Source organism: Caloenas nicobarica, chromosome 19 (assembly GCF_036013445.1).
Source record: "Caloenas nicobarica isolate bCalNic1 chromosome 19, bCalNic1.hap1, whole genome shotgun sequence".
Taxonomy (NCBI): Eukaryota; Metazoa; Chordata; class Aves; order Columbiformes; family Columbidae; genus Caloenas; species Caloenas nicobarica.
The window spans coordinates 4,506,448-4,519,678 of NC_088263.1; the positions used below are offsets into that span (position 1 = coordinate 4,506,448).

Sequence of the window (13,231 nt, forward strand, 5' to 3'; positions counted from 1 at the left end):
TTACTTGGGCATGTGTTTTTTAGAAACACAGATTTTCTGTAATACCTCCTTTCTAAGAGATCTTTTATGATCCCCCCAGTAAATTGCCAGCACAGTGAATCATGTTTCATTTTAGATGTTATTCTTGTCACTTTAAAGGATTCCATATAATACTTTTGTTTTTTGTGAACCGAAAGAGGCAATTACATAGACATTATGACTTTCTGCAGTCATTGCACATTGTTGTATGCAAGCTGAAGAATATGAAGTTAACCAGCATCACCTTTCTAAGCTGGTGGCTGGGTTTGATTTGCTAGCTTGCATGTTTTCCGCTGGTGCCCCATCCCTTGCAGTTTCTATATGATTTGTCCTTGAACAAATAACAATGTGTATTGTGAAACTGTCCCTTGTGATAGAAGCAGCACGTTCTCTGAACGTCCTTCAAGCTGTACTTCCCACTTGACCCCTAAGTATGGCTGTTGGGTGGATTTTGTGATGCTCCCAAACTCTCCAGCATCTTCAGCGAGTCTCCATTGAAATGGTAATTTCTAGAGCATACTTCAGGCTCATCTCAGCTTTAGATAAAAATTAAATGTAGATTGCTTCATTCTGCATATCGAACACTAAAAGATGCACTCATTTGTCCTCTCTGCAGACACAGGATGCTCTGCCAATTTCCTTAATCCAGGCACAGACGCAGTCAGCAATTGTTTCCATTCACTTTTGATTCCATCTGTAAAAGGAAATACCTGCAATCACGAGAGTCTTTTCAGAACAAGAATTTTGTAGAACTTGCCCAATTTCAACAAACTTTTTGTCTGCTGACTTAATGGGCACCACCTGGCTGCACATCAGGATGTCGGGTTTAGCTCTCATTGTGCTGCCCTGTGTTTTTCATCACAGAGATCATCTGTTATTTTAGGATTTCCCCATCTCTCAGTGGTCCTCTGCTGACCTGCCAAAGGAGTCCAACCCTCACCCCCTGCCATATTTTAAACTTTTCTTTATAAGTGGATTGCTCACTGACCTGATGTTGCAGCTTACATTTAATATCAGTTTTCACAGGTATTCATGAGTAGTCACTCCTTATTCCATCAACTTCTAGACTAGTATCCCATCCTTGTTTCACATTTTTGCAACTTCTCTGTCTGTGTGGTGTTAATAATACCAGCAACACTATGGCTGCATCCCCAGTAACACTTCTTGGTTATCTACAGCAAGACAGAAGCAGATACATGAATGCACTACCATTTATCAGCGTAAATGAAGGCAGGGAGCTTTATTAGAAGGCTCAGAGCTGATTTAAATTAATATTGCCAACTGTGAGGTTTTACAAAGCCTCTTCCAGAAACAATAGCTGTGTCTGCACTGTAAATTAAGGATGGTATTGAGATGTACTCACTTTTGTAGCAAGGCATCCAACACTGATTCAGGGATGACCCAGCACCCACCCACCCAAGGAAAGGGTGAGGAGGGGTGTAAAGTCCTGGGCTTTGTCCACTCTGTGAGTCTCCAGCATTTATTCCTTGTGCCTGGCCATGTGCAACTTGTTCCTGTGATAAGAGCAATACTGTGGTCCAACCAGCTGGATAAAACCAAGATGCAGGTTCATGTGAGCTCGGCCATAGATAAACCTGCTGTTACCTGGCTCAAGAAAACATCTGCCGTGGCTGAGCACATCTCCATGACTTGCCAGCGTGCTGTAGCTGGGAGCATGGCAGAGGTACGAAGGCAGAGAGTCATTTGCTCCATCCAGTGCATTTGAATTACGGGATGTGAAGCGTGATCTTCCAGAAATGAGACTCAGAATTTCACTACAGTTTCCCTTTATTTTATTTTTTTTTTCCAGTTTGACCTGGGCTAATCTGAGGCAACCAAATCAAGTGACACACTGATATGAGCCATATTCCTCTTTAATTTCTGGTCCAAACTATACTTTTCATTACTTCCTTTTTTGCTGAAAAAAAAAACCCCGAACTTTTTTTTTTCTTTTAAACAATTGCAAGGAGAACAATTCACTCAGGGCACGTCCAACCAGCAGACAGCTACCAGTTTCACTTCCCTCCTTGTTCTCTGCAGCTCTCGGTGACGTGGGTGGTGGAACACAACGCTTGGCATTTCAGGACATTTCTCACTCCAGGTCCTTGAGCGATACCCATGCTGCTTTCTCCTGCACGTTTGGCCTCCTGAAGATGCCCAGGAGAGGAGCTTTTCCTCCGTGGACACTCGTGGCACTGCTGGTGCTTGTCCCACCACAGCTGGCAAACTGCCTCCACAACCCCTGCTTGGAGGTACGTGATCTCTAAACGAGCACAAAATCTTTCTGTTTCTCTGGTGCAACTTTTCTTTCTGCTTGGGAGATTTGTGCATAGAGTCTACTGTTTGTTAGCTGTCTTATGAAAGCCCATTTGGTTTTTTTTCTAAGGCTGTTACCAAGGCAATCAATGTATTTGAAGTAAATGCGGGTCTCAAAAACATCTGAGAACCAGAACCAGCAGCGTGAACCATTGCTTCTTGTTGGCTTTCTGTACCTCTGAGGTTAATGCAGTACAGTTAATCTAATGGATTGCTTCCCTTCAGGAAGAGATCCAAGCCTTGTCTATGTTTTTTGCAAAATACACTGTTTTCACCTGATTTGTACCATAGAGTGATTTCACCAGTAACCCAAGTACCTGGCACTGATAAACTGCCTTTAGCAAACTTTTGCTGACAATTATTACTTACAGAATAACTGTGGTTAGAACTGCCTGCTTATCTGCAGTGGAGCAAAGCTGGGAGCTGATCCTGGACACTCAATGCATCCTCGTGTGCTTGTTTTGCTGGCTCTCTCAAAGGTTGCTGCTGGTTCATCCATGGCCTCAGGGAACACTGTCCTGTAGTTTTGCACCTGCTTCAATCAAAAAGAAACGTAGCTCTTCCTGAGGAGTGGAACCGGCTCTATTAGATGTGGGAAAGATGCTTAAGATGCATAAGATTATTTACTGAAAGTCAGAGTAGCTCATTTGGAATTTAACTACAAGGTTAGTCATTCTGCTCCCACTTTCCTGGCGGTGTAATTTTCTGGCACTTCCTGAAGAGCAGATGTTGACCATGATTAGATCTGCCACTGTTTCAGGTCATCCCTGACAGAGCTTTCACATGCATGGGACTGAACGTCTCCGGAGTTCCTGCTGAGATTCCAAATACCACCTGGAACTTGGATCTTAGTTTCAGCAATCTGAAATCACTGGGGTCAAATTATTTTTCATCGGTTCCTGAACTGCATCTTCTGGATCTTACAAGGTAATGAGCTCTTTTGTGTGGATACTGGATAATCTCGCTTCACCTGCTGCGCCACTATGGCTGCTTATTTTGGGGTCTGTTTGCCTTGGCTGTTCTTTTTTTTTGCTTTGCTTTTGAGTTTATCCCTGTGTCTGCCGCTCTGCACATCCCCATGGTCAAGTGATATTCAACTTTTAGCCCAGTTACTGGGTGAGTACTCTCTGTGCAGAGCTAGGTCTGTCAGTCTGATCTTGTAGGTTGGGATGTGAGAAGGAAGAGGAAGATGTTTTACTTCTCTCTGAACATGAGAAATGTCAGGCTTTTCACTGTTACAAAAACTCTGAAGTGGAATATCTTGGGTGAGCTATTTTTCTAATCACAGTTTAAAAAAAAAATAAAAGGAAGGTACATTCATTTTCTAAAAGGCTGTTTTAAAATATCAACATATTCTCTTTTCCCTTCTTCTCACATATCTGGGGGAGGAGATGGGGGAGGCTTATTAACAAATTTGAATTGATGTATAATTTCCATTGACTTGAGACAACAGTTTCTCTGGGTAAATTGTTTCACTGAAAAATGTCACTCAGTCCCATCACAGTTACAGCTGCAAAGTGGCTGAGTGGCAGAGCAGCTTTGCTGTAAGGCACTGGCTGGATTATAAAGCTAATTTTGCTTAAATTCACTGTGATTTGGGTCTCAAATTTTGAATCTTCGCGTATGAAACCATCTTTAGGTGGCCACCTCCTTTTTCCCCTCTCCCTTTTCTCCTTTGGAGACATCATTGCCTGGAGTGTGTTGCCTGTCAGCAGTTTTGCTGATGACACCTGAGAGAGTTGCGAGCTTTGCCACTGCTGCATCCTGCTGGTGCCATGGGACTGCCCAGCTGTGACTGAAGTGACAGTCTGAAGGTGCAGGGCGGAAGGGAGTGCTGTATCTGTTTGGCTCTGCCATCAGTGATGATCATTAAGACGTTAGTTCGGCCTAAACAGAAAGCTAAAATGCTTCTTTCCTGCTGCCTGCGTGAATTTTTGACCTTTGCTGTGGCTCAAGGTCTCTTTGCTTTGCAATTGAACTTCAGATTTAGAGAGGGAGGAAGAGGTGAGAGAAGGTCTCCTGCTGTGGGACGGTTCGCTTTGCACATTCAGGAGTGCTTAGTGCAGTAGTATTAGTGAACATGTAATGAAAGGGACCGTGTTTCATGCACATTTATTCTCTTTTCCTGCTCAACAGGTGCCAACTCCATACAATAGAAGATAACTCTTTTAAGGATCTTCATAAGCTTTCCACCTTAATTTTAACTGCCAATTCGCTCCAGTACGTGGGGACTGCAGCCTTTGATGGCTTAACGTTGCTGAAAAAACTAGTATTGGTGGAAACCAACATAACATCTCTGGCCGACCTACCCATTGGACACTTGCATACCCTGCAGGAACTGAATTTGGGCCACAACAACATTGCCTCATTGAAGCTTCCCCAGTATTTCACCAACCTGACCTCTCTCAGGTACCTGAGCTTTTTCTCCAATAAGATCACACATATCTCCAAAGGAGACCTTGATGTCCTGAGGGAAGGGAACCGGCTCAACCTCACACTGGTGCTTTCCTTGAATGATATAAAGCACATAGAGCCAGGGTCCTTTGCGAAGATTCACCTTGGTGAGCTGGTTCTAAGGTCCTCTTTTGAGAACTTCAATGTGATGCACAGCTCTCTTCAAGGTCTGACTGGTTTACAGGTCAACAGACTAATAGTTGGAGAATTCAACAACAACCAGAGACTGGTAAACTTTCAGAGTGGACTCTTGAGTGGACTGTGTCAGGTACGAATCCAAGAGTTTGTCTTAATCTGTTTCAGGGATTTTGAGGATGACACAGACACTCTTTTTAACTGCATAAGCAATGTCTCCAGTATTCGGTTGGTAGACCTCCAACTTGAAGAGGTGTCAGAGGTTCCAATGTTCTCTCAAGTGAAACAGCTGGAATGCAAGAAATGCAAGTTTAAGGAAGTGCCTGCCGTGAAGCTGTCTCTTTTCAAGGAGCTGAGAGTGCTTCGTATTACCAAGAGCAAATACCTCAATAGCTTCCGGGAGAAATTTCACACTCTAAGTAACCTGGAGGTTGTAGATCTGAGTGAGAATCGCCTCTCGTTCACTGGTTGCTGTTCCCGGCAGTTTCTCAAGTGTCCAAATTTGAAACACTTGAACCTCAGCTTCAATTCTGACATCAGTGTGACTGGCGATTTCACTACTGTGAAGAATTTGTTATATCTGGACTTTCAGCACACAAAGTTATTTGGTCCTGGCTCCTACCCTGTCTTTCTATCCCTTCAGAAACTCATTTATCTCGATATTTCCTATACCAGAACTCATGTCAAAGCCCAGTGTACGTTTTGTGGCTTGAACTCTTTGCAAGTGCTCAAGATGGCTGGCAACTCCTTTGAGACTAATACACTGGCTGATAGCTTCAAAAACCTCAGTCACCTGCACACTTTGGATATTTCAAATTGCAAATTAGTACAGGTGGATCAAAGTACATTTGATGCCCTCACTGAACTAAAGGAGCTAAACATCAGCAACAATAAGCTACTGATCTTTGATTCTGGAGTCTACAAGCCGCTCCAAGCCCTCACAGCCCTGGATTTCAGCAACAACCAGCTGAGTGTCCTGTTGGACTCAGCCCTGGAAATCCTGCCTGATAATCTGGTCCTGTTAGATATCTCTCAAAACCTGTTTGATTGCTCTTGCATACACGTGAACTTTCTGAAATGGGTCAAGGAACAGCAGGAGCTACTGCAGCACGAGGAGTTGATGATATGCCACACACCTGCGTATGTGAAGAACGTGAGCCTGCTGCACTTTGATCTGTCCTCCTGCCAACTCAATGCAGGCATGGTGGCATCCTCGGTGATCGTGTTGCTCATTGCAGTGGTATTCCTCTTCCTGATTTACAAGTACTACTTCCAGCTATACTACTCATTGGTGCTGCTCAGTGGGTGTAAACACTCTGCAGAAAGGGGTGACACCTATGATGCTTTTGTCATCCACTCCAGCAAAGACCAAGAATGGGTGATGAAAGAGCTGGTGGAACCCTTAGAAGGAGGAACACCTCCCTTCCATCTCTGTCTTTACTACAGGGATTTCATACCAGGGGTACCCATTGTCACCAATATCATCCAAGAAGGTTTTCTGAGTAGCAGAAATGTCATTGCAGTCATCTCTACAGACTTTCTGGAGAGCAAGTGGTGTAGCTTTGAGCTTGACATTGCCCAGTCCTGGCAGCTTGTTGAAGGAAAGGCTGGAATCATCATGATTGTACTGGAAGAAGTGAACAAAGCCTTGCTGAGGCAGACGCTGGGGCTGTCCCGGTACCTAAGGAGGAACACCTATCTGGAGTGGAAAAACAAGGAGATCAGCAGGCACATCTTCTGGAGGCAGCTGACAGGAGTCCTGCTAGAAGGCAAAAGGTGGAATCACGAAGAGGTAAAGCTCATGTGAGAGAAAGAGAAATCGCGTCGCTTCTGTCCTGTCTCCCATCCTGGCCCTGGCTGATGGCTGCTGCTCAGAAGTTGGTTCTTCTGTGGCTGTTCAGAGTTGGAGGAGGTAGATGGAGACACTGTAAAATCACCACAGAAATACGTGCCTTGCTGGTCACCCTTTCTCAAGGGAATGTGCAAGCTAAGGAGTGACAACAGCTGCAAGATCTGCACATGCCTGAGCTCCGCGTTTGTCTGCAGCTGTCCATCAAAGTTTGTCCAGCTACCCATGTAGGTCTGGTGGGCCGGTGAACAGATGGACTCTTATTGTCATTTGTCTGCCCTGAAACTGGATTTGGGTCTGGGGACCATTTACCTGGTGGGACTTCAGGGTCTGTTGCTTTGAGTGAACCCCAGGATCTCCGGGGAAGAGCGAAAATACAGGATTCTTCATTCTAAAAAGGGTGGGAAACAGAAACAGGATTTGGATCCTGAAAGGCTTGGGTCAGCCTTCTTAGGCACCATGACTTAGGGGAAAATGCCCTACAGATGGAAAAGGGGTGCCCTGTAGCCACAGACAGCTACTCGGTGAAGCTGAGCAGTTATGTTGTCAGTGGGGGGGAGGTTGCCATTGGTGGGAAATTTCCCCAACATATTTATTTTAATTTTCTTTAGACCAAATATTGAAACCTCCAAATATTTCCATCACCTGAAACTATTATTTATACCCAGATTATATAGTGTGAGAGAGTCGTTTGAGGTTTTCTTGGGGGATCCAAGAATCAGTGAGACCAGAAGAAGCCATAGAAGTGATTAACACCTTTAAAATCAAGGTATTTCTTTACTCCACCTGCTTCTCCTCAGCCAGTGTTTCTGTATATACTGTGTGGGACTGCTCTATATGAGCAAGATTGAGCCCGAACAAAGTGCTTTGATGTTTACAGCCAGCCAGTTCTAAAATAAGCTTTTCCACCCTCTGGACCAGCCTGAATTCACTGTTGGAAAGTGCTGTAGGACCCTCCAGCCCATGGGTTGAAATGGACTTTAGAGATGTTTGGAGCTAGCAATGAGGCTGAGTCCATCTGCCTTCCCCCCAGCACACCATGGCAGGCTCTGGTCCCGGTCGGCATCCCACCGACAGTCACTGGACAGGAAAGTTTTGCCTTCATTTCACTGAGACTATGCCTGCATTTTGCAGGGAGAAGAGACAGAGGAGAAAAGTCTGGGTTAGCTAAACTGGATGTATCCCAGCACTGCCCTGAATAAAGGGAAGGAAAACATAAATGCCGTTGAATCATATTACAGAGCACTCCATTGATGTGTCGAATATTGAACACTGCTGGAGTATTGCTCTCTATTTGCAGAAGGCTTTGGTTGGGATTAATCACTGAATTAGTTGAGTTTTAAACTTGCAAATCCTTCTATAATCAGTGGCGTTCTACAGAGATAAAACAGAAGCAATTGAGTGGTGAATCAGATCTGATATTTATTCAGAATAAAGGGCCTGATCCACCTCGCTTTTCTAAGCACCAGTCAGCGACATCTCTGTGGAAGCCGGTGATGAGTGAGACTGACATCAGACACCATTTAAAAGAGAGGGAGAGCTTGTTCCAGGGCTTGTGCTGGCAAAAGCTGAATCACAGCTCCCTCTCTCTGTGCTGTCAGCAGTACATTGGGATAACACTACCAAAAACCGCCACAAAAAACCTGAGGTTTTATGTGACCCATGAGATGAAGCTTTAATAAAACTAAGCTCAGTGCTGTGCTCACTTGCCCAGAGAGTTTGTTTTGCATCTGCTAAGTGCCATTGCAGTGATTTCTGAAGTGCCGAGCTCCTCACCTCTGCTGTGAGTGATGGGTCCCGAGTTCTGCATCTTCCCAGGGCAGAGGCTGCTGGAGCTGGGGAGGGGGTGCAGCAAACCAGGGCACAGCTCGGGGTTCCCTGCGCTGAGGCTAAAGAAGGGCACAGAGGACAAAGCAAATATCAGCCTGGATTTCAGCAGCTACAAGTTAAATTAGAAAACAAAAAGAGGAAAAATTAAATGGGATGGGAGTTCCTGCTCCTAAACTGAGCAATGCTGAAGCTGCGTTTCTCCATCACTCTTCTCTCTGTGGCTCTTCTACAAACAAGTCAGTGTATGTGTATTTCTGGCACAAAGCAGAGACGATTCTTGATTGTAATTGTAATAATGAGTTTCAGAAAGCCTGCAAGTGTTTGTGGGCATTATAGTAAGTGTTTAGGGCAGTGTCATTTAAAAAGCGAGTGTTTGTTGAATATCAAAGCAGCTTTCGGAGGAGAGCTGGGGCGATGCTGGGTGGAGGCTCCTCTCCGTACAATTTAAAAAGAAACCAGTCACTTGTTCTCCTCTTTCTAATCACAGCAGAGATGAATATGGGAGTTGCCCCAGGATTTCTTACCACCTGAGAGAAAGCACAAAACCCATTGTAGCTTCTGGAAGGGCTGAGAGGAGGGAGACAGAGGCTGGAGCATTCAGAAAATAAGCGAGTTTGGCAGAGGTTCATGCTCTGCAAGCCCCGCAGTCGCTGTTACTCCTGCTCCCCTCATGCATTTAGAGATTTCACTTGGTCTCAGCAACAGTTGGTGCTTTGAAGACACAAACTGATTTCTTTTATGACCGAGACCTTCAGCAACAGAACCAGGATTATTTTCTTTTTGCTGCATGGCACAAGGAGGCTCAGGAGGACAGTCTGGCTGGTGACACCAACCCCTGTTGATGGGACCTGGGTGCCAGGCAAGGCCATGTGCTGTGAATGTCCCAGCCCTCCCCGAGGGGTCATTAACCTGCCCTGGCAGTGCCGGCTTCCATACTTTGTGGTTTATGTGTCTAGGAGGAAAAAGCCTGCATGAACAGTTATGTTTTTGCCAATTACCCAGCAGAGAAAAAGTAAATTTGTTTTTAGAAGACTCAAAGCAACTTTCCACAATGCTATAAATGGGGAAAATATTGTGGTTCAAACAGAAACACACACACATATTTGCCTTTGTTATAGGAAGCAAATTTCCAAAGGAAAACTTTGAACATTCTCACGTCTCCAAACACGTTGGCATGCATTGTTATTTGGAAGTGTTCACTGTGCAGCAGGTAGCTTTGATATTATTTACTCGTTTGGGTGAATAAATGAGCAGCCAACCAAACATCCATGCAGATCTGCATTCATGTCTCATGTAAACAGCTGAACATACTCCAGTTATTAAACATCTGTTTTGCTTAGGTCATGAAAACAGATGGAGATAAAGCTCCAATGGGCTGTTGCATCCAAGCTATTTCATGTCATTTGTAATGGGGACGTGCCCCGATTCCACCATGTACTTAATTTGACCCATGCAAAATGCCACTACAGCTGAAGCTCTGGTCTTACGTGCATTGCAGAGGGTGATGTCTTGGAGACCATCACCGTGTGCCAACATCATTGCCAAGATGTGCTTTGCAGTGAGGGCTCTGAATGGAGCAAGCCCTCATTAGCGTGATTGCGTTTGCGATCTCCACACTGGAGCAGAGACATTGTGTATAAACTGAAATCTAGAGACGTTTGCATCGCTGCCCACCTGGATCTGGCTGGTTGCGGGAACGGCACCGCGTCATGCTCCCTTGACCTCCCCAAGTCTTAGCGCAGACTTCCAATGTCACTTAAAAAATCGACAAAACAAGGAAAAGCAGCTGGTTTCTCTAGGCCGACTGATACTTGACGGGAACAGGTTGAAACTTTTCCTGGAAGAGTGTCTGTCCTTTGGGAAATGTTATTTTGTAAGTGGTTTCTGTAATTCAATGAGGTAGCGAAGTGAATCTGTGGAACAGAAAATGCCATATCAGGGTTTCCAGTTTAGTATTGCATGGGTTTGTAATCTTGGAACAGACACTTTGTGTGGAAACAGTGATATTTGCAATGTTTTAGGGGGGCTGGAAAAAGGATTTCAAATAAAAGTTAAATTGCTCCATTTTAAAAATGTCAGTTTAGGCTTATGCTGTTGTTTCTCAGAGTACCTTTTCATTTCAAAATTTCTATTTATATAGTCTGACTAGCCTCCCAAACCAGAACCAAAATACAAAAATGTCTCCACCTACCCAAATTAAAACCCACAAATTTAATTTTGTGGGAAAATTCACGATTTTTCGGTTTTGTGCCTTACTGAAAAGCAGAACTTTTGCCAAAATGGAAATTCCACTCCCCTGACCCTTTGAAAGGTAAACCTTCACCTGGCCCTATCACACATGTAGTTTGGGCACTAAAAACCACTGAAGAATCCCCAGAATTAATTTCACTAAGTGCCTTTTGCAAAACATCTCCAGCAGGTGCAGTCAAATCAATGCGACCTGCCTGAGACCGAGAGCAATTGAACATGGTAGGAAAAGAAGCAATTTCTTAACAAGTTGTTCTTCGCCGTCGCAGCTCAGGCTGAGAATTGGGACAAATGACAGCGAAGCGTGATTTGCAGCAGAAGAGCCCATCTGCCAGGAGCACAAACCTGCCTCAGCTCCAAGGTCATGTAGAGGGCAAAGTCAATAATCCGCCAGCCTGGACCTCCCCGCGCTGCTGCAAGCACAGAAACATCGCGTCATCGAGGACAGCTCAGTTAAAAGCCTTGAAAATCAAGGAAAAAGGCAATAAAAAGAATAGGAAAGAGGTTGGCGCAGGTTCTCAAAGCGGCCACAATTCAGCAGCTGGGTGAATCTGGGCTGCTGGAGGTGGCTGGTCCCAGGGTTTCCAGCACTAATAGCCTCGAGCACCTGGAAGGCAGGAGTTTTGTGATGAGTCTGTAACTGCTGCCTTTTTGCATAATGGTGATAAGAAAATGTTTTGAAATTAATACCTCTGAGAAGTTGCTTTTAAATCAGGTTTTTGCATACCGGTGTCTGTTCAGCTAAGGCAGCAGTGGCTGTTTTCCATCACTGCTGAGGAGGGGGCAATTCTGGTCTGGATGGGAAGTCCTGCTGGGGACAGCCCAGATTTGGGACCTGTGATTTCTCACCCTGGCGCTTCCTTGCTGGGAGAGCCTGATTCACCCTCTCGAAACATCATCCTGAGACACCCTGAATGAAAACGGTGCTTTGCATGTTTCTCTCCATGTCTTGCCAGCATGAGCGGTTCTCAGAGGTCTCTCAGGCTGGGCACTGCCTGCATTAGTCCTGTTCCTACCCATGTGGAAGAGAAGGGCTGAATTATCATTTAAATATATTTAAAAACAGAGGAAACTCTGGCCTTGGGGTCTGTTAGGTGTATGCCTGGCAAAGTGCGGGCTCTGCTTCCCAAAAGGCTTTAGACACCTGCAGCACCCACCGTACCCCTTCTCCACCAGCATCTTTCTCCAAACCACAGCTGGGGGGTGCACAGAGAGGACCAGTATGGAAAGTGGTGGACAGACAACGAAAGTAAAGTCTTGAGCATGTCTACAAATCAAATGTGTAGCAGGGGGAGGGTATACAGCCCCCATGCTTCCAAAATCCTCCCACCAGAGCTGCTCAAAAAACATTCATGACTTATGGTGGGGCAGATCCTCAGGATCATCCCTTCTCTAGGGCCTGTGGCCCTCCAGCCAGAGGATTTCAAACAGCAGCCCAGTGACCAGAGAACAGCTGCAGCCCTCCCTGCCTGCAGCTCCTTCCTCCCTTATCGCCACATCTTGAGTACTATGCAAATAACAATGGGGTATTGTTAGGCAAAAGAGATTTAATTGCAGCCTACACTCCCAGAGAGGGTAAGATAGACTTTTCTCCAGATCTATCTCCAGTCTTTGTTTTTTCTTATTTCCCTTTCTCATCCTTTCCTTCTCCTCGAAGTTTCTCTTTACTTTCAGCTCCCAGCCAGCACCCAGTGGCCAACCCAAAATGTATGAAAAAAGGGAGAGATGCCCTTTTTTTTTCTTTTTAACATTTTTTAAACAGTCTTTAAATCCTTTGGAGTGTTTTGGTCCGCAAGAAGGATTAGCACTAGTTCCCCTGCCATCTCTTGCTTCAGATGCTCTGACAATTCATTCTTCCAAGATCCCCTAAACTCACTGCTGAATGCATTAACCAGAGGACACGGAGCAGGCTTGAGGACACTGTTATCCTGTGTCCCCATTCCCTACAGCCTGACAGTCCAGTTTAATGCAGCCACTGGAGTTCCCTGGGTGGACGCTTCTTCCTCAGAAACCCAAAACAAACCCAAACTTGCCCAATGTGGCAGCGCCGGGATGCTGGGCAGCGGTTCAGCTCCCGCAGCTGCGGGATTCGCGATGTGATGCCTGAAAGTCACTCGTCCCAGCGATGGATCTGGTGGGACCTCGTGCCAACAAATGTGTGTCTGAAGCCAGATCCTTCCAACCCCTTTCCTATCACCGGTCCTGCTCGCAGCCACTTAAGTTTTGCTTTCTTTAAAGGAAATAAGTGCACTGACAGCAGCACAAGAAAAAGCAGTGTTTGGCCCTCAGAATCCTCCTTGCAATTCTGCCGCATCAGTAAAGCCCTCCCCTCCCAAGGTATTTCATTCTGCCATCCCTTGACTGACACGGGAAGTATTAAAA

The 13,231-nt window shown here is 45.3% G+C and overlaps 1 protein-coding gene across 1 annotated transcript; it reads left to right on the forward strand.

The window, feature by feature from the left end:
- Nucleotides 1–2,171: 2,171 nt before the first annotated feature.
- TLR4 (toll like receptor 4) lies at nucleotides 2,172–6,730 on the forward strand. Its single transcript, XM_065648633.1, has 3 exons — nucleotides 2,172–2,270; nucleotides 3,095–3,261; nucleotides 4,471–6,730. The coding sequence occupies exons 1-3, from the start codon at nucleotides 2,172–2,174 to the stop codon at nucleotides 6,728–6,730; spliced, it is 2,526 nt and encodes an 841-aa protein (XP_065504705.1).
- Nucleotides 6,731–13,231: the final 6,501 nt, after the last annotated feature.

Coding starts and splice junctions, on each gene's coding strand:
- TLR4 (XM_065648633.1), top strand. CDS start 2,172: ATGCCCAGGAGAGGAGCTTTTCCTCCGTGGACACTCGTGGCACTGCTG. Junction 2,271..3,094: donor TCCACAACCCCTGCTTGGAG/GTACGTGATCTC, acceptor CCACTGTTTCAG/GTCATCCCTGACAGAGCTTT. Junction 3,262..4,470: donor CATCTTCTGGATCTTACAAG/GTAATGAGCTCT, acceptor CCTGCTCAACAG/GTGCCAACTCCATACAATAG.